A 20,759-nucleotide genomic window follows, 5' to 3' on the forward strand; every position below is an offset into this window, starting at 1 on the left:
TATAAAAACCTTTTAGCCTTATCTTTCATTGTACCACCACCACCATCAGCTGGGACTAGGTGTCATGGTATCAGTTTCTCTCAAAGCAGTGGTTTTCAGACATGGATGGTGTATGTATTAATATTACTTTTAAAGACAAAAATTATTGTGCAGCCTGATTTCTGTACAGTTAAGTATGATTACTTTATAGTCTTTACATAATATAAGGAATTTACAAATTGAGCTGAAACAAGACCACAGAACAAAATAAAAATTAACATTAGTGTAACATGATATTTTGCTGGCACTAGATTGCTATGGGTCTCATTCTATATTTAATCTGTTTTTGTATTTTTACTTCAATAACATTCCACTGGTTTTTGTATTTTTAAAATTAACTCAGACCTTCAGGAGATATGCCTTTACTCTTTGGTCCTTCGTTTGATACAAATACAATTGTAAACCCATTTGAAACATTTAGAAATCAGTAAGTCAAAATTAAAGTTACTTTACCACATGAATTATCAGACCCGTAGTGTGAGTGTGGTGGCTCATGCCTGTAATCCCAGTGCTTTGGAAGGCTGAGGCAGGCAGATCACAAGGTCTGGAGTTAAGACCAACATGGTGAAACCCCGTCTCTACTAAAAATACAAAAATTAGCTGGGTCTGGTGGTGCATGCCTGTAATACCAGCTCCTCTGGAGGCTAAGGCAGGAAATTACTTGAACCAGGACCCGGGAGGCAGAGGTTGCAGTGGGTTGAGATCACGCCACTGCACTCCAGCCTGGGCTACAGAGGGAGACTCTGTCTCGAAACAAACAAACAAAAAAACCGCAGTGTGCTAATGCTGATGCACATCGTGTTTTTGCAGGATATGAATATAGAATATGCGTGATTTCTGGAGTTTGCTACAATTCCTTAATGAATATTCTAAGGCAAATCCATCACATACTTTCAATTGCAATAAAATATGTATTTTTTTCTAAATCTTATGTGTCCTTGCATCCATTTTTCCCACTTTCTGGTTTTTCCCCTTTGTAAAGGTCTCTCTCTCTCTCTGTCTAAGGTACCTACTGTCAACAACGGGAAGTGGAGGCCATTACTGAAGGTGTAGAGGAAGATGAAGGATTTTGCTGTTGTGAACCTGGCCATATTCCTCACATGCTTTCATTTAATGCTGCATTTAGCCAGCGATGGCTAGCTTGGGAAGTGATAGTCACAAAGTATATTCTGGAGGGTTATAGCATCACTGATAATAGTGCTGCTTCTATGCTTCAAGTCTTTGATCTTCGGAAAGTACTCACCACTTACTATGTCAAGGTAGGAGTATGTGCCTACTTAGATCTTCAGCTAATCAGAGTTTTTTCTTGGGAATGACATATATATAAGTATATATATATGTATATGCTTTTTTTAACTTATGCTTTGCTTCCAAGTACTTATTTAAATTCTCTAGGATCCAGAATACTCCATAAAAATAAACTACTAACGTCTTCCTTTCTCTTTGTTTACTGGAATTCATTCCATCCATTCATTAATAATAATAGCTAGACATTTGCAGCTTGTGTTTTAGCTTGTGCTAAAGAATATGTACACACAAATGTGCATACACATGTGTATCTTACTTAATACTGTAAAGAAGTATTTCCCTATTTTACAAATAACTTAAGGATCAGAAGTTAACTTGCCCAAGATCCTCTAACAAGTAGAGTTTGGGGCTTAAAACCCAGGCTTGTCTGACTCTTGAGCCCTTGCTCTTGACCACTGCTTTGCACTGCTTTCATTCAACAAACTGAATAAAAGTATTGCAAAATTCAAGAGGTCCCCAAGACCACCCTCACTTCTGACATCAGCTGTAATTTTGGGGTCCCCAAGACCACTCATAGGGTCAGTAAGTTGCTAGAAACACCCACGGAACTCAGTAAAGTTGTCATACTCACATTACACTCCTGTTATTACAGTAGAAGGACACAGATTAAAATCAGCCAAAGGAAGAGATACATAGGATATTGTCCAGAGACACCAAGTCAGGGAGCTTCCAGTTGTCCTTTCACAGTAGAGTTGTGCAGATGCCTGTTTCTCCCAGCAGTGAAGCATGGCTGTACTCACGGGGTGTTGTCCACCAAGGAAGCTTGCTCAAGCTTGATGTCCTGTCACGTAGGCATGGTTGACCATCCGCATGGCCAACATAAGTCTCCAGGACGTCCAGAGGTCATGCTGATACTGTGTGGCTCTAGGTCCCCAGCTGAACAAAGACTCTTTAACGGGAAGGGCAGCCCAAGGCTTAGAGGTTACCCCCTAGAACCCAAGGGTAAAGGCCAAACCCCTGGTTGGGCAAGGTTAATCCTTTACTGCACAAGATACTCTTATTTTTGCTAAAGAGTTTACAGAAATACAGTATGGTTTTCACTTAGGGGCTTCCAGGTGAAGCCAGTATTTTAAAGAAGGAAATGTGTGCTAAGCTTTAATAACCAACATCTGAATTTTTCACATCGTTTTTTCTTCTCTTTTTTTTTTTGAGACAGGGTTTCATTCTGTTGCCCAGGCTGGAGTACAGTGGCATAATCGTAGCTCACTGCAGCCTTGACCTCCAGGGCTCAAGCAATACACCCACCTTAACCTCCTGAGTAACTGGGACTACAGGTGCATGCCACCACACCCAGCTAATTTTTAATTTTTTTGTAGAGATGAGGTTTCACTGTGTTGCCCAGGCTCTCAAACTCTGGGCTCAAGTAGTTCTCCCACCTTGGCCTCCCAAAGTGCTGGGGTTATAGGCGTGAGCCACCATCCCCAGCCTGAAATTTTCATATCTTATGTTGTTACCTCTCCTCACCACCTTATTTGCTGATTGGGATGAACATTGAGCCTTCCATTTTATGTTTGGCTTAACCTAACCTCAGGAAGCTAGAGATTGATTTCACAATATTTTTTACTTGTATGTGCGTGTGGCATTTTCTATCTCTAGTTCTAAATATATATCTCTATAACTTGGCCTAGGACCACCAGATGGCCTTAATAACTCTCTATGAGAAATTATTCAAAATAAATGCAGCACAGTAAAGTTTTTTTTACCTCTTTTGAAATATTCTAAGTTCAAAAGCTGTAAAATCCATAGATTAGGGCCAGGCGCGGTGGCTGATACCTGTAATCCCAGCACTTTGGGAGGCCAAGGTGGATGGACCACTTGAGGTCAGGAGTTCAAGACCAGCCTGGCCAACATGGTGAAAACCCATCTCTGCTAAAAATACAAAAACTATCTGGGTGTGGTGGCGGGCGCCTGTAGTCCCAGCTGAGGCATGAGAGTTGCTTGAACCCAGGAGATAGAGGTTGCAGTGAGCCAAGATTATGCCACCACACTCTAACATGGGCGACAGAGTAAGACTCTGTCTGTAAATAAATAAATAATAAAATAAAATAAATAGAATTGTTTTGAAGTTGCTTTGTTGAATTTATGGTTGTGATTTTACAGTATTAGATGTTTTTTCATCCAGTAAGGCCTGAGGTATATTATTATAGTATTCTTAAAATATATATGTAGAATATTGAGGGGGAATAAAAGACTTTTTAGTCAGACTAAAAAGTATTTTACTATTTATCATTATAAATAATTGGAATTTATTTCATTGAGGAATCTGAGTTAATTGAAATTGTAATTTAATCTGAATTCTTTTTTTTTGTCTTGTCCATGTTAGGGTATCATTTATTATGTTACAACCTCTTCTAAGCTAGAGGAGTGGCTAGCTAATGAGACAATGCAGGAAGGACTTCGTCTATGTGCTGATCGCAATTATGTCGATGTGGACCCGACCTTTAATCCAAACATTGATGAAGACTATGACCACCGACTGGCAGGCATATCTAGGGAGAGTTTCTGTGTGATTTACCTCAACTGGATAGAGTACTGCTCTTCCCGAAGAGCAAAGGTAGAGTTTATTTCATTGACAACTCTTTGAATCGAGGTTTTTCCAAAGATGCAAAGAATGTCCCTGTTCTTATGAGGTCAGTTTTTCAAGACCTTCCTCTTTCTGATCTTCTGGTTAAGATAACCTAACTGGTTCATTATAGTTGGGCCAAACCAGCTCTGCCAAAACAGGTTAAAGGAAGTGGCCTCCCTCTTTCTTTCATTTGCAGTGTCCCAGTCTCACTGTCCAGGTAGCACCTCCTCCACCCTGGGCATGCACAGGCATGCTCATACATTCACATTCCATGCATTACCCTCCAAAATCTAGTCCTTAAGAAATTCTACCTCTGTCTGCCACACTTAAGGATAATTAAATGTCTTTGTCCCAAATACAAAGTCTAGACCAGTGCTGGCTAATAGACTTTCTGCAGTGTTGGAAATGTGCTGTCACTGCCACATGTGGCTGTGAAACACATGAAATGTGGCTAGTACAACTAAAAAGCTGAATTGTAAATTTTATTTCAGTTTAACTGATTTAAATTTAAGAGCCCATATAGCTAGTGACTATCATATTGGACTGTGTGCATCTCGACCATTGATTTTCAAATGTTAATGTGAGTAAAAAAGACATAGGAACTTGTAAAAATGCAGATTCCTGGGCCCCACCTGCAAGACTCTGATCTAGGTCTAGGCTGAGGATCACCCTAGGTGATTTTAATTCTGGTGGTTCCCAATCCACACATTAGGATAACATGTCTTATCCCAAAAGTAAGATGAGTTAGGGACTTCAGCAACTACGGCTTCCTTCTGGGTCTCATGATTTTTGTGGTAGTATCACACCCCTGGTCAGACTCCATGTAACATAATTGCAGTGCCAAGGCCTGTGATTACAAAGCTAATTCCTACTACCACTGCTGCTTTTTAAGCAAAAGCCTTGTGTAGTTGAACCACCAGTGTTGTATGTACAGATGTACCTGCTATCATGGAGCAGTGTGAGCTACCTTGACAACTGGTGCCTTCGTCATGGTCTAGGAGGTGCATACCGACCATCTTCACATTTAGCACTTGGTTTACTCCTTCCTTTGCCACCACTTAGAGTAAGACAGCCATCATATCAGCCTCTTTTTACTCCATCAGTAAGAACAGGAGCATCTTGTACTTCCTCTCTGAGCAGTGGCCTTTGAGCTTTTATACTAGATGTGCAGTATATACTGAGCAGAGTAGTATATCTTAAGGGATAGTGAGTTGGATAAAATAACCTCACAAAAGGCTCAGAATACCAGCAGACAGTGGCTAGAAATAGAGGACCTCAAAGCTAAACTTCTTTCTTCCAAACATATAGTAAATAGTTTTATTTTTTCATAAATTAAATAAAATACTTTGCATACTGTTCTCAAATCCTTGAACTGACTTTTGTTGGGGAGAGTAATGGGAACAGTCATATTATTCTATAGCTCTTCTTTGGCTTAGATGATATTGGCTATTTTGTTGCGATTTAATCATGATGTTTTGGGCTAGGAGTTCACAGTCTACCCACTCAGGAACAGGGTTCCATCCTACCTTAAGGACCTTTCTCTTAGAGGTTATTGCTGAAGTCATGAACATGGCTCAAGGAAGTCCTCCTGATTGGTAATAAATCATATATTCAAAAGGTTTACCTCTAAACTTGGGTATCCCCAGTCTCATCAGGCAGCTTATTTCACTAATCCTGGTCTGTTTTGTTTTCTGCTCTTACAATCTGTTTAGGAGAAAATTATCAGTTGTATTTTTCCAGCTATATAGTCTTCCCATCTGCTCTAGTTTTTCTTTTAAGTTGAACAAGATTATCTTCATCTCCTTAAGATCTTGCATGCTATTCCCTGAATCAGCATTCCCAGAATAACCTTTTCCTGGGGACATTAATCAGGCCAGACTTGCTGACTCCAAGCTGTAGTGCCCTCATCTGAATGTTTAAAAGCTGCCTCAGACCCTTCTTCCATAGTTTCCTTTCAAGATAGTGTAAGATTGATCCTGAACTAACTGCATTAAAATTACCTTCAATGGGAAAATGAAAAGATTCATCTCAGTTTCTTTCTCCTACTTTTCAAACGATAAGTATTTCTTTCACTTTGTTGTTAGTATTAGCAAGAATTCTTGGTGAGAATTTCTAATGCAATTTAGGGAGTAGGGCACACGCCTTCTCCAACAGTAACAAAATAGTGCTACCAGGCTTGAACTAATTTTTTTCTTTCAGCAAATTAAAGATGTTGCTATACTGTCTTCTGGCTTGCATTGTTTCTGATGAGAAGTCTGCTGTCATTCTTTTCTTTGTTCCTCTGAAAAAAAATGGTAGGTACAATATAATATCTTTTTTCACTGGCTGCTTTTAAGATTTTCTCTTTATTACTGGTTTTAAGCAATTTAAATATGATGTGCCTTAGTGTAGTTTTCTCATGTTTCTTTTTTTATTATTATTATACTTTAAGTTCTGGGATACATGTGCAGAACACACAGGTTTGTGGCATGAGTATACACATGCCATGGTGGCTTGCTGCACCCATCAACCTGTCATCTACATTAGGTATTTCTCCTGAGCTATCCCTCCCATAGCCCCCCACACCCCGACAGGCCCCGGTGTGTGATGTTCCCCTCCCTGTGTCCATGTGTTCTCACTGTTCAACTCCCACTTATGAGTGAGAACATGCAGTGTTTGGTTTTCTGTCCCTGTGTTAGTTTCCAGCTTCATCCATGTCCCTGCAAAGGACATGAACTCATCCTTTTTTATGGCTGCATAGTATTTCATGTTATATATGTGCCACATTTTCTTTATCTAGTCTATCATTGATGGGCATTTGGGTTGGTTCCAAGTCTTTGCTATTGTGAACAGTGCTGCAATAAATATACGTGTGCATGTGTCTTTATAGTAGAATGATATATAATCCTTTGTGTATATACCCAAAATGGGATTGCTGGGTCAAATGGCATTTCTGGTTCTTGATCCTTGGGGAATCGCCACTCTATCTTCCACAATGATTGAACTAATTTACACTCCCACCAACAATGTAAAAGCGTTCCTATTTCTTCACATCCTCTCCAGCACCTGTTGTTTCCTGACTTCTTAATGATTGCCATTCTAACTGGAGTGAGATGGTATCTCATTGTGGTTTTGATTTGCATTTCTCTAATGACCATTGATGATGAACTTTTTTTCACGTTTGTTAGCCACATAAATGTCTTCTTTTGAGAAGTGTCTGTTCATATCCTTTACCCACTTTTGGATGGGGTTTTTTTTTCTTGTAAATTTAAGTTCCTTGTAGATTCTGGATATTAACCCTTTGTCAGATAGGTAGATTGCAAAAATTTTCTCCCATTCTGTAGGTTGCCTGTTCACTCTGATGATAGTTTCTTTTGCTGTACAAGCTCTTTAGTTTAATTAGATCCCATTTGTCAGTTTTGGCTTTTGTTGCCATTGCTTTTGGTGTTTTAGTCATGAAGTCTTTGCCCATGCCTATGTCATGAATGGTATTGCCTAGTTTTTCTTCTAGGGTTTTTATGGTTTTAGGTCTTACATTTAAGTCTTTAATCCGTCTTGAGTTAATTTTTGTATAAGGTGCAAGGAAGGGGTCCCGTTTCAGTTTTCTGCATATGGCTAGCCAATTTTCCCAACACCATTTATTAAATAGGGAATCCTTTCCCCATTGTCTTGTTTTTGTCAGGTTTGTCAAAGATCAGATGGTTGTAGATGAGTGGCATTATTTCTGAGGCCTCTGTTCTGTTCCATTGATCTATATATCTGTTTTGGTACCAGTACCATGCTGTTTTGGTTACTGTAGCCTTGTAGTAGAGTTTGAAGTTAGCTTTATTCTTTTTGCTTAGGATTGTCTTGGCTATGCGGGCTCTTTTTTTGATTCTATAGGAAATTTAAAGTAGTTTTTTCTAATTCTTAGAAGCAAGTCCGTGGTAGCTTGATGGGGATAGCATTGAATCTGTAAATTACTTTGGGCAGTATGGCCATTTTCACAATATTGATTCTTCCTGTCTATGATCATGGAATGTTTTTCCATTTGTTTGTGTCCTCTCTTATTTCCTTGAGCAGTGGTTTGTAGTTCTCCTTGAAGAGGTCCTTCACATCCTTGTAAGCTGTATTCCTAGGTATTTTATTCTCTTTGTAGCAATTGTGAATGAGAGTTCACTCATGATTTGGCCCTCTGTCTGTTATTGCTGTATAGGAATGCTTGTGATTTTTGCACATTGATTTTTTATCCTGATACTTTGCTGAAGTTGCTTATCAGCTTAAGGAGATTTTGGGCTGAGACAATGGGGTTTTCTAAATCTACAGTCACTTCATCTGCAAACAGAGACAATTTGACTTCCACTCTTCCTATTTAAATACCCTTTATTTCTTTCTCTTGGCTGATTGCCCTGTCTAGAACTTCCAATACTGTGTTGAGTAGGAGTGGTGAGAGAGGGCATCCTTGTCTTGTGCCGGTTTTCAAAGGGACTGCTTTCAGTTTTTGCCCATTCAGTATGATATTAGCTGTGGGTTTGTCATAAATAGCTCTTATTATTTTGAGATAAGTTCCATCAATATCTAGTTTATGGAGAGTTTTTAGCATGAAGGGCTGTTGAATTTTATTGAAGGCCTTTTCTGCATCTATTGAGATAATCATGTGGTTTTTGTCATTGGTTCTGTTTATGTGATGGATTACGTTTATTGATTTGCATATGTTGAACCAGCCTTGCATCCCAGTGATGAAGCCAACTTGATCATGGTGGATAAGCTTTTTGATGTGCTGCTGGATTCTGTCTGCCAGTATCTTATTGAGGGTTTTCTCATTGATATTCATCAGGTATATTGGCCTGAAATTTTCTTTTTTTGTTGTGTCTCTGCCAGGTTTTGGTATCAAGATGATGCTGGTCTCATAAAATGATTAGGGAGGAATCCCTCTTTTTCTGTTTGGAATAGTTTCAGAAGGAATGGTACCAGCTCTTCTTTGTACCTCTGGTAGAATTCAGCTGTCAGTCCGTCTGGTCCTGGGCTTTTTTTGGTTGGTAGGCTATTAATTTCAGAACTTGTTATTGATCTATTCAGGGATTCGACTTCTTGGTTTATACTTGGGAGGGTGTGTGTGTCCAGAAATCTATCCATTTCTTCTAGACCTTCTAGTTTATTTGCATAGAGGTGTTTATAGTATTCTCTGATGGTAGTTTGTATTTCTGTGGGATCAGTGGTGATATCCCCTTTACCATTTTTATTGTGTCTATTTGATTCTTCTCTCTTTTCTTCTTTATTAATCTAACTAGCAGTCTATCTATTTGTTGATCTTTTCAAAAAACCAGCTCCTGGATTCATTTTTTGAAGGGTTTTGTTATGTCTCTATCTCCTTCAGTTCTGCTCTGATCTTAGTTATTTCTTGTCTTCTACTACCTTTTGAATTTGTTTGCTCTTGCTTTTCTAGTTCTTTTAATTGTGATGTTAGGGTGTTGATTTTAGATCTTTCCCACTTTTTTCTGTGGGCATTTAGTGCTATAAATTTCTCTCTAAACATTGTTTTAGCTGTGTCTCAGAGATTCTGGTATGTTGTGTCTTTGTTCTCATTGGTTTCAAAGCACTTATTTATTTCTGCCTTGATTTCATTATTTACCCAGTAGTCACTCAGGGGCAGGTTTTTCAGTTTCCATGTAGTTGTGCAGTTTTGAATGATTTTCTTAATCCTGAGTTCTAATTTGATTGCACTGTGGTCTGAGAGACCGTTTGTTTTGATTTCTGTTCTTTTGCATTTGCTGAGGAGTGTTTTACTTTCAATTATGTGGTCAATTTTAGAATAAGTGCAATGTAGTGCTGAGAAGAATGTATATTCTGTTGATTTGGGGTGGAGAGTTCTGTAGACGTCTATTAGGTCTGCTTGGTCCAGAGCGGAGTTCAAGTCCTGAATATCCTTGTTAATTTTCTATCTCGTTGATCTAATATTGACAGTGGGGTGTTAAAATCTCCCACTATTATTGTGTGGGAGTCTAAGTCTCTTTGTAGGTCTCTAAGGACTTGCTTCAGTAATCTGGGTGCTCCTGTATTGGGTGCATATATATTTAGGATAGTTGGCTCTTCTCGCTACATTGATCCCTTTACCATAGCTTTTCTTTGTCTTTTTTGATCTTTGTCGGTTTAAAGTCTGTCTTATCAGAGACTAGGATTGCAACCCCTGCTTTTTTTTTTTTTTTTTTTTTGCTTTCCATTCACTTGGTAAATATTCTTCCATCCCTTTATTTTGAGCCTATGTGTGTCTTTGCACATGAGATGGGTCTCCTGAATACAGCACACCGATGAGTCTTGACTCTATCCAATTTGCCAATGTGTGTCTTTTAATTGGGGCATTTAGCCTGCTTACATTTAAGGTTAATATTGTTATATGTGAATTTGATCCTATCATTATGATGTTAGCTGGTTGTTTTGCCCATTAGTTGATGCAGTTTCTTCATAGTGTCAATGGTCTTTACAATTTGTTAAATTTACAGTACCAGTGGCTGGTACTGGTTTTCCCTTTCCATATTTAGTGCTTCCTTCAGGAGCTCTTGCATGGTGGTGACAAAAATCTCTCAGCATTTGCTTGTCTGTAAAGGATTTTATTACTCCTTAGCTTATGAAGCTTAGTTTGGCTGGATATGCAATTCTGGGTTGAAAATTCTTTTCTTTAAGAATGTCGAATACTGGCCCCCACTGTCTTCTGGCTTGTACGGTTTCTGCCGAGAGATCCGCTATTAGTCTGATGGGCTTCCCTTTGTGGGTAATCCGACCTTTCTCTCTGGCTGCCCTTAACATTTTTTCCTTCATTTCAACCTTGGTGAATCTGACGATTATGTGTCTTGGGGTTGCTCTTCTTGAGGAGTATCTTTGTGTTGTTCTCTGTATTTCCTGAATTTGAATGTTGGCCTGTCTTGCTAGGCTGTGGAAGTTCTAGATAATAATCCTGAAGAATGTTTCCAAGTTGATTTCATTCTCTGCATCACTTTCAAGTACACTAATCAAATGTAGGTTTGGTCTTTTCACATAGTCCCATATTTCTTGGAGGCTTTGTTCGTTCCTTTTCATTCTTTTTTCTCTCATCTTGTCTTCATGCTTTATTTCATTAAGTTGATCTTCAATCTCTGATATCCTTTCTCCTGCTTGATCGATTCGGCTATTGATACTTTTGTATGCTTCACAAAGTTCTCATGCTGTTTTTCAGCTCCATCAGGTCATTTATGTTCTTCTCTAAACTGGTTATTCTAGTTAGCAATTCCTCTGACCTTTTTTCAAGGTTCTTAGCTTCCTTGCATTGGGTTAGAAGATGCTCCTTTAGCTTGGAGGAGTTTGTTATTACCCATGTTCTGAAGCCTACTTCTGTCAATTTGTCAAACTCATTCTCCATCTAGTTTTGTTTCCTTGCTGGCGAGGAGTTGTGATCCTTTGGAGGAGAAAAGGCATTCTGGTTTTTGGAATTTTCAGCCTTTTTGCACTGGTTTTTCCTCATCTTCGTGGATTTATCTACCTTTGGTCTTTGATGCTGGTGACCTTCGGATGGGGTTTCTATGTGGACGTCCTTTTGGTTGATGATGGTGCTATTCCTTTCTGTTTGTTAGTTTTCCTTCTAACAAGCCCCTCTGCTGCAGGTCTGCTGGAATTTGCTGGAGGTCCACTTCAGACCTTGTTTGCCTGGGTATCACCAGTGGAGGCTGCAGAACAGCAAAGATTGCTGCCTGTTCCTTCTTCTGGAAACTTCGTCCCAGAGGGGCACTCGGCAGGTGCCAGTCAGAGCTCTCCTGTATGAGGTGTCTGTCGACCCCTGCCGGGAGGTGTCTCCCAGTCAAGACGCACAGGGGTCAGGGACCCACTTGAGGAGGCAGTCTGTCCCTTAGCAGAGCTGGAGTGCTGTGCTGGGAGATCCGCTGCTCTCTTCAGAGCCAGCAGGCAGCGACATTTAAGTCTGCTGAAGCTGTGCCCACAGCCACCCCTTCCCCCAGGTGCTCTGTCCCAGGGAGATGGGAGTTATATCTATAAGCCCCTGACTGGGGCTGCTGCCTTTCAGAGATGCCCTGCCCAGAGAGGAGGAATCTAGAGAGGCAGTCTGGCTACAGTGGCTTTGCTGAGCTGCGGTGGGCTCTGCCTGGTTCGAACTTCCTGGCAGCTTTGCTTACACTGTGAGGGGAAAACCGCCTACTGAAGCCTCAGTAATGGCAGATGCCCTTTCCCCCACCAAGCTTGAGCATCCCAGGTCAACTTCAGACTGCTGTGCTGGCAGCAAGAATTTCAAGCCAGTAGATCTTAGCTTGCTGGGCTCTGTAGGGGTGGGATCCACTGAGCTAGACCTCTTGGCTCCCTGGCTTCAGCCCCCTTTCCAGGGGAGTGAACGGTTCTGTCTCGCTGGCGTTCCAGGCGCCACTGGGGTATGAAAACTGGCAGCTAGTTCAGTGTCTGACCAAATGGCTGCCCAGTTTTGTGCTTGAAACCCAGGGCCCTGGTGGTGTAGGCACGCAAGGGAATCTCTTGGTCTGTGGGTTGTGAAGACCATGGGAAAAGCATAGTATCTGGGCCAGAATGCACTGTTCCTCACGGCACAGTCCATCACAGCTTCCCTTGGCTAGGGGAGCAAGTTCCCCAACCTCTTGCGCTTCCCAGGTGAGGCAACACCCCACCCTGCTTCGGCTTGCCCTCTGTGGGCTGCACCTACTGTCTAACCAGTACCAATGCGATGAGCAGGGTACTTCAGTTGGAAATGCAGAAATCACTTGCTTTCTGCCTTGATGTTGCTGGGAGCTGCAGACCGGAGCTGTTCATGTTCGGCCATCTTGCCAGCCACCTGTTTCTTGTTCTTGAAGTTCATTGAGATTCTTGAATCTGTAAGTACATAATTTTTTTCAGATTTGGAAACTTTTCATGATTTAAAAAAATCTATTAAAGACATGCTTTATTAATACAAACACACACAAACTATAAAGGACTAAGAAATATAAATATCTGTGTCATAAGCAAACATTCAGGATCGACAGAATGATCAAAGGTGACTGCAACAAACTGGATTCCTATCTATGGTGGAGGGGGGACCCCAGCTGTAACAGCTTTTCCAATTCTCTCTCCCATCCAGAACCATGAGAGGCACGCCATTTGAGGGGAAGTGGGCAATCTGATGCTCCTCAGACAGGTCAAAATTCTCAAAGTCTATAGGATTAAAAAGTCTATAGGATTAAAAGGGGAGCATTTTTCTACTTCTGGATAGGTGTCATCGAGGCAGGAATAGAGGTGGTTTTAGCTTTAACAGTCTTCTCAGTCATAAGGCCCAGACCCCAGCTTCAGCCCATCCTTAGGAGCCACACAGGTGCCTGGTTCTCTGTTTTCCTTATCAATAAGGATCAGAGTACTTATTCTGGATTACTCCAAGACTCTCCCTCCACCATTATTAAAAATAGTTTTTTCTGTTTTCCTCTACCCCTTTTGCAGGAACTCCAATTATATTTATATTAGGCTGCTTGATTGTCCTACAGCTCCCTGATGCCCTGTTCATTTCAGTCTTTTTCCTCTCTGTATTTCATTTTGCATAGTTTCTATTGCTAAGTTTTTGAGATCATTTATCTTTTCTTCTGAATTAATATACCAGTAATCCCATTCAGTATATTTTTTATCTCAGACATTGCTTCATTTTGTGTCTAGAAGTTTGATTTGGGTCTTTTTTACAAATCTTCCATGTCTCATTCAGCATGCTCAGTCATTCCTCTGCCTTCTTGAGCTTATGGAATATAGTTAAAATAGTTGTTTTAATATCCTTCTGGGTTAAGCCTAACATCAGTGTCAGTTGTGGGTCAGTTTTGATTGAGTGGTTAATTGGTTGTTATTATGGGTCCTATTTTCCTGCTACTTGCATGCCTGTCAATTTTTTATTAGATGCCAGTCTTTATGAATTTTACTCTCAAGGGTGCTGGATATTTCTGTATTCCTGTAAATAATTCTTGAACTTTGTTTTGTGACACAGTTAAATTCTTTGGGGACAGTTTGATCCTTTCAGGGCTTGCTTTGGAGGGACCAGAGCAGCTGTTAATCTGGGGCTAATTCTTCCCCATGACCAAGACAATGCCATCCTGAGTGTTCTAGCCAGTCCCAAGGTTTTCTGCTGTTCCTTTGTATTCCGTTCGGATGATTCTTTTCTCAGCCTAGGGTCCTCTTTGTGTGTGCTGATCAGCACTCTGCTGCAGATCTCCGAGTTCCCTCGCCTCCCTCTCTCAGTAGCTCTCTCTACCACTCTACCCTGTGAGCTCCAGCTGACTCAGAGGCCTCTGGCTCAATTTGTGCTCCCCTTTCTTGTGCTGTGGTCTGGAAACTCTCTAGGTAATAAGCTCAGTCAGTTGTAGAGCTACCTCGTTTGTTTCCTGTCTCTCAGGGACTGGTGTCCAGTGTCTGAAAACTGTTGTGTCATGTATTCTGCCCAGTCTTTGGCTGTTTCAGCTAGGGGGGTAAATATGCTCTCTATTGAATCATCTTGGCTGAGGTAAATCTGAATTAAAAAAAAAATTTCTCATCACAGAAACAATACATTTTTAGTCTAGAAAGTTGACAGGGGAAGGGAGGTAGAGAAGAAGAAAAAAAGAATGAAGATCACCCGTCATTTGATCACCTTCAACTTCAAGTCTACACCCATTCTCTTTTATTTTTCTTTTGTATTTTAAACTAGTGCTCTCATACTCATTTATTTACTGTTTTGTAACCTGGACCCAAATTTTTTTTCAAAATGCCTACTTGATGAAACTAGAGTACGTGCTGTAAGAGGTAATATGTCTTTAGAAACAATCTAATTGGCAAGCAACTAGGATATCTCTAACACAGTCGCCACTAACTAAATTATCAAGTTAATGATAATTAACCTATCAACAGTAAGTTAATATCTTAGACTGTTCCCCTATTGTATTTATAAGTTAATGGTTTATAAAGCAAAAATAAATATCATTGGCAAAGTTAGAATAATTAAGCTAATTATTAGCCTGTATCATTGATTCTTCACCTTTAGCATGTATTAGAATCACCTGGAGAGTGATTGCTTGACCCCACCTCCAGAATTTGATTTCAGAGATCTGGAGTGGCCAGAGATTTGCATTTCTAACAAGTTTCCAGGTGATGATGATACTGCTGGTCTTAGGACTATACTTTGAGAAGCACTGCCCTAGATTATTTTTTGGTAACTGAGATACTACCAAGATTTTCTTTAGTATTATGTAAGGTAATCAGTGCTTATTATTTGGGCTTTCTCAGAGGGAGAAACAGAGGAAAGTTACCAGCTTCTTTCAATTGTAAGGTATGTAATTGTTAAAAAATAAAAAGTTTGAGGGGAAACAATATTTTATGAATATCAACTTGATTTTCTTTACTACGTTTATAGTCACTAATAGGCTAACTCACCTGCCACTAACAGCCTGCTTGTCAAGTTATGGTCAAAAATAAGTAGTTAAGAAAAAAAAAAAAAGAAATAAGTAGCTGATAGATAGAAATATTGTATTTTCAGGAGAGGGTGATATCAATAATCCCAGTAAGTACTTTGAAATCTTTAGCTAAAATCCTATTATTTTATAATAGAGTCAGGTTTTTTTTGTTTTATTATGTTCCATTATTATGAAATTATAGATTTTATTTAAGGATTCCAAAGAAACTCCCCATACACATTCATGCTTCATTTCATACAGTTTTATTAAGTTTATTTTGAGGAGATAGAAATTATGTACTCTTTGAATTCTTTATCATTTCGCTATATTATTTAGATTTATGATTTGTTAAATACTTACATACCTTTCTGATAACTAATGTTTTTTGTTTTTTTAAAGCCTGTGGATGTGGACAAAGATTCATCCCTAGTGACTCTCTGTTATGGACTCTGTGTTCTGGGACGGAGAGCTTTGGGGACTGCATCCCATCATATGTCCAGGTAAAGAAGGCATTTCTATTCTGAGGTAGAGAGTATGGGAAGCTCTATAACCTAAATCTAAAATCATTTTTCATGGACACATGCATTCTATGCTAATTTATTGTAAAGTCTTTTTAGGTTTTATATTTCTATACATCATCTTCTTGAACATAGGTGAGCTGTCCTAACTGGTTAACAGAACTGGTTTTTAAAATTCACACATATGTGGGTAGCCACTGATAATGAGAATATAATGAATTTAAGACATTTTAAAATATAACCACCCCATGAATTTTGATTGGCCTCCTCCTGTTTACATCTATTTTTCTAATAAATTCATTCATTTCTATTTTTCCATTTTTCCTTGCAGTCTTTGTCCAGGGTATTTATACTTCTAATATAGTAATATGTTAGATTTGGAGACTCTAAATCTAAACTGGATTTCCTAACATATACATCCAAATGAATCAGAATTAAGAAATACCACATATTTTGAATTTTTTTCTGTGATAACTACATGTTTTTCATTAAGCTTTTCTTAATTTATTTTAACTTATAGGCTCTTTGCCTGTTGTTTATTTTCATGGACTCACTATTACAGTGGTTTATAAATAAGGGTCCCAGGTCAGACAGGCCCTGTCTCTTGTGATCCTGGTTCAGGGTTCTGACATTAGTTCCTGGAATCTGTATTTTCAAAACACTCCCAGGTGATTCTGATGCACACTCAGATGTAAGAATCAGTGTCATGGAAGACCTTTGTCAAAACATGTGAACTTTTATCTCCAATCTTAACAGTAATTTAGAGTCATTCCTCTATGGATTGCATGCCCTATTTAAAGGAGATTTCCGTATTTCTTCAATTCGAGATGAATGGATCTTTGCTGACATGGAATTGCTAAGAAAAGTAGTAGTCCCTGGGATCCGTATGTCCATTAAACTTCATCAGGTAAGAAGATGAGATTTTTCTAATTCATTACTAGTGTTTACTGATCCTTCTTCACATGATTTCAGTATTAGTCCATTCTCACGCTGCTGTAAGGAATACCCGAGCCTGGGCAGTTTATAAAGGAAAGAGGTTCAATTGACTCACAGTTTCCACAGGGGTGGGGAGGCCTCAGGAAACTTACAGTCATGGCGGAAGGGGAGGCAAACACATCCTTCTTCATATGGTGGCAACAAGGAGAAGTGCCAAGCAAAAGGGGGAGAAACCCTTATAAAGCCATCAGATCTCATGAGAACTCACTCGCTATCATGAGAACAGCAGCATGGGGTTAACTGCTCCCATGATTCAATTACCTCCCACCGGTTCCCTTCCAGGACACGTGGGGATTATGGGAACTACAATTCAAGATGAGATTTGGGTGAGGACACAATACCATATCAGCTTCCAAGTTATGTTTCTTAGGAACCTTTTGAGAAATATTCTGATCTGAATAAAAGAAAAATGTGATTTCATGACAAGATATATTAAATCTTTAAAACCTGAACCTATGTTTCTAATAGTAAATTTGAATATTAACATTAGAGAGTGACTAATACAGGCATGAAATGTGAAGAAAAAGAGAAATTATTTACAAGCTGTAAGTAAGGGTCCTTGGCCCCCATAATACTTATTTTGACTTCATATTATTGTAATTCCTGCCTATTCCCTGTATGAATATTAGCTAACTCTAAATGTAGCATAGTAACACTTCAGGAATGTTACAAGTGCTGCTGTTACTGAATGATGAATTTCATTCCATGTGTTATATAGAATAATAGGTGGTTAGGACAGACTTAGGCTTAGCTAAATATCTTAGTAGGGTAATAACATTAAAGTGAGGCCCCACAATGCATTTCTAAAGCCCTAGATGATTGCAAGAATATATCATGAAATTAAGTACTGGCACTTGTTCCTCCATTCCACTGGACAGTAGTTATCAGATCTGATGATAGAGACCCCGTGATAAGACTCATTGAAGTGTATCTGCAGTGCTCAAATCTAATTGAATCTTTTGCCCCCAGATAAAATGTGACTTACTCTTCAAGTCATTATAGTGTAATCTAAAGTGTGGGAATTAAGTTAAAAACCTCACATTCTTTAGGAACATGACTAATAAGGGACACATTATTTGAAAATCTCTGTGAAAAATGGAATACTATTTGAGGATGATGCCCTGGGGAAATATTAATTTGGGATCAAATAGAATTGTCCATCTTCAGACTAGTTTTAGAGTTTTGAGACAAAATTCAGTGCATTTCAAAAAAAGGTAATTCTTCAGATTAAAACGTTTTTAAAACTTAGACATTTCTGGAAAGGTACCAAGTATGTATTTGCTTTATAAGAAATACTCTCTTTCATATAGCATAATTTTCTAATAGTTTCTGACAAACTTCTTCAATTAATTCTAAATGTTATCACAGATATTTTATCTCAACTTGTCTGAGATGAAACTGAGCACAGAATTAAAGCCTCTGATGCCTTGGGTGCCTGCCCCTAGTCTCTCCTTACAGGACTCTCTTGCCTGTTGCTGCCAGGTCTCTTTCCTTAAATATTCCTTTGGCTGTGGCATTATTGCCGATATCAGTGATTCTTTACTTTATATTCCGGCCCAACACACTTGGATATAGCACACTCCCATCATTAGCCTGGACTGACAACATTTATAAAGAGGGAGGTGAGAATGTAGAATTGGAACCAAGAAGCCATGGAGGGCTGAGGGGAGGAGAGGAAGCGGAGAATGTAATGCAACCTGGAGAAGTTCCTTAATTCTGATATACCTTCTAGGAGGGTGGAGATTGACCTATAAAGTCACAAACAACAGCCATATATTGATCGTCACTTTGAGCAAGACATTAGGTTGTCTATGAGGATCTCTCAGGCAGGAAAATCTGGATGTGTAAATCAGTACTGATCATTGCCAAAGTTCATGTGCTCATGAAAATCCATAAAAGTGAACAATAGGCTTATATACTAAAAGAAAGGATATATGCATCTACCTTAGAACCCAACAATTCTACTTCTAGATGTTTACACAAGAGAATTAAAGTACAATTGATTCTTGAACAGCACAGGTTTGAACTGCATAGCTACATTTATACACAGATTTTTTCAGTAAATGTATTGGAAACTTTTTTGGAAATTCGCAACAATTTGAAAAAGATGAACTACAAAGCCTAGAAATACCAATAAAATAAGACAAACTTAGGTATGTCATGAATGCATAAAATATACATAGATACTAGTTTATTTTATTATTTGCTACCATAAAACACACAGAAATCTGTTATAAAAAGTTAAAATTTATCAAAACTTAACAAAAACACAGACTATACATGGCACCATCTGCAGTTGAAAGAAATGTAAACAAACATAAAGATGGAGTATTACATCGTAACTACATAAAGTCAACTGTGGTACATATTAATATTATGTACTACAGTAATTTCGTAGGCACCTTCTGTTGCTATTGCAGTGAGCTCAAATGTTGGGAGTATGCTTAAAACGCCGTGTGGCACTAATCATATCTGTGTGAGCAGTTCGCCTTTCCAGTAAATTGTGTATTTCAATAAAAAGTGATCTCTTGCAGTTCTTGTGTATTTCTCATTGTGTTTAGTGCAGTACCATAAACCTTAAATAACCCCATGGGACCCATACAAAGTGCTACTAGGGATGCTGAAAGGGTCCCCATGAAACAGAAAAGTCATGACATTAAAAGGAAAGGTTGAGTTGCTTGATATGTGCCGTACATTGAGGTCTGCAACTGTGGTTGCCCACCATTCCAAGATAAGTGAATCCATCTTAAGGATGAGTGTGGAAAAAAAGAAAATTCGTGAAGCTTCCACGGTTACTACACCAGCAGGTGGAAAACCTTGCGCATTTTACAAAATACCTTTTCATCTCATGTTGAAAATAATAGCTTTTTTGTTGGATGCAGGATTGCTATAAGAAAGGCATACCTATAAACACTAATGTGATTCAAGAAAAAGCGACGTCATTATATGGCAGCTTTAAAGCATTACGAAGGTGAAGGACCTAAAGCTGGAGAATTTAATGCCAGCAAAGGATGGCTTGATAATTTTAGAAAGAGCTTTGGCTTTAAAAACATCAGGAAAACAGGAGAAGCAGCTTCTGCCAACCAAAAGGCAGCAGACAAATTCCCAGATGCCATTAAGAAAATCATTGAGGAAAAAGGATATCTGCCTCAACAGATCTTTAATGCAGGTGAAAGTGCCCTATTCTGCAGCGGGGGTTGGGGGTGGGGAAGCCACAAAGGACATTTTTTAGTAAGGAAGAGCACCAAGCACCAAAATTTAAGGCAGGAATGGGTAAGCTAAGTTTACCGTTTTGTGCAAATGCAGAGAGGGGTTTATGAGCAGGACTGCCTTTACCTATAAAGCCGCTGACCCCTAAGCCTTGAGGGGAAAAGATAAACACCAACTGCTATTTTGATTGTACAGCAAGAAGGCCTAGACAAAGAGAACTCGTCCTGGTTTGGTTCCACCAATACTTTGTCCCTGAAGTCAGGAAGTACCTTGCCAGTAAAGGACCTTCTTTTAAAGTTCTTTTGATATTGGACAATGCCTGTGGCCACCCAGAACCTCATGAGTTCAACACTGAAGGTGTGGAGGTGGTCTGCTTGCCTCTAGACAACATCTCTAATTCAGCCTCCAGATCAGGGTACGATAAAGACCTTTAAGGCTCATTACACATGGTACTCAATGGAAAGGATTGTCAGTGCTATGGAAGAAAACCCTGATAGAACATCATGAAAGTCTAGAAAGATTACACCATTGAAGATGCCATTGTTGTTATAGAAAAAGCCATGAAAGCCATCAAATACAAAACAATAAATTTCTGCTGGAGAAAACTGTCCAGATGTTGTACATGACTTCACAGGATTTATGACAGAGCCAATCAAGGAAATCATGAGATTGTGGATATGGCAAAAAAAAAAAAAGGCGGGGATGAAGGATTACAAGGTGTGGCTCTTGGACAAATTC

General features: G+C 39.2%; 1 protein-coding gene across 12 annotated transcripts in view; it reads left to right on the forward strand.

Moving 5' to 3' along the window:
- PCNX1 (pecanex 1) overlaps window positions 1-20,759 on the forward strand; it is a 205,555-nt gene that overhangs the window by 159,297 nt on the left and 25,499 nt on the right. For all 12 annotated transcript variants that reach the window (XM_054447422.2, XM_054447430.2, XM_063651749.1 and 9 more), the window contains 4 exons: window positions 1,045-1,298; window positions 3,671-3,901; window positions 15,697-15,797; window positions 16,572-16,722. In XM_054447422.2, the coding sequence (XP_054303397.1) occupies window positions 1,045-1,298; window positions 3,671-3,901; window positions 15,697-15,797; window positions 16,572-16,722 (737 nt within the window). The remainder of the gene's footprint in view (window positions 1-1,044; window positions 1,299-3,670; window positions 3,902-15,696; window positions 15,798-16,571; window positions 16,723-20,759) is intronic.

The sequence above is a fragment of the Pongo pygmaeus genome, chromosome 15, assembly GCF_028885625.2.
Source record: "Pongo pygmaeus isolate AG05252 chromosome 15, NHGRI_mPonPyg2-v2.0_pri, whole genome shotgun sequence".
Taxonomy (NCBI): domain Eukaryota; kingdom Metazoa; phylum Chordata; class Mammalia; order Primates; family Hominidae; genus Pongo; species Pongo pygmaeus.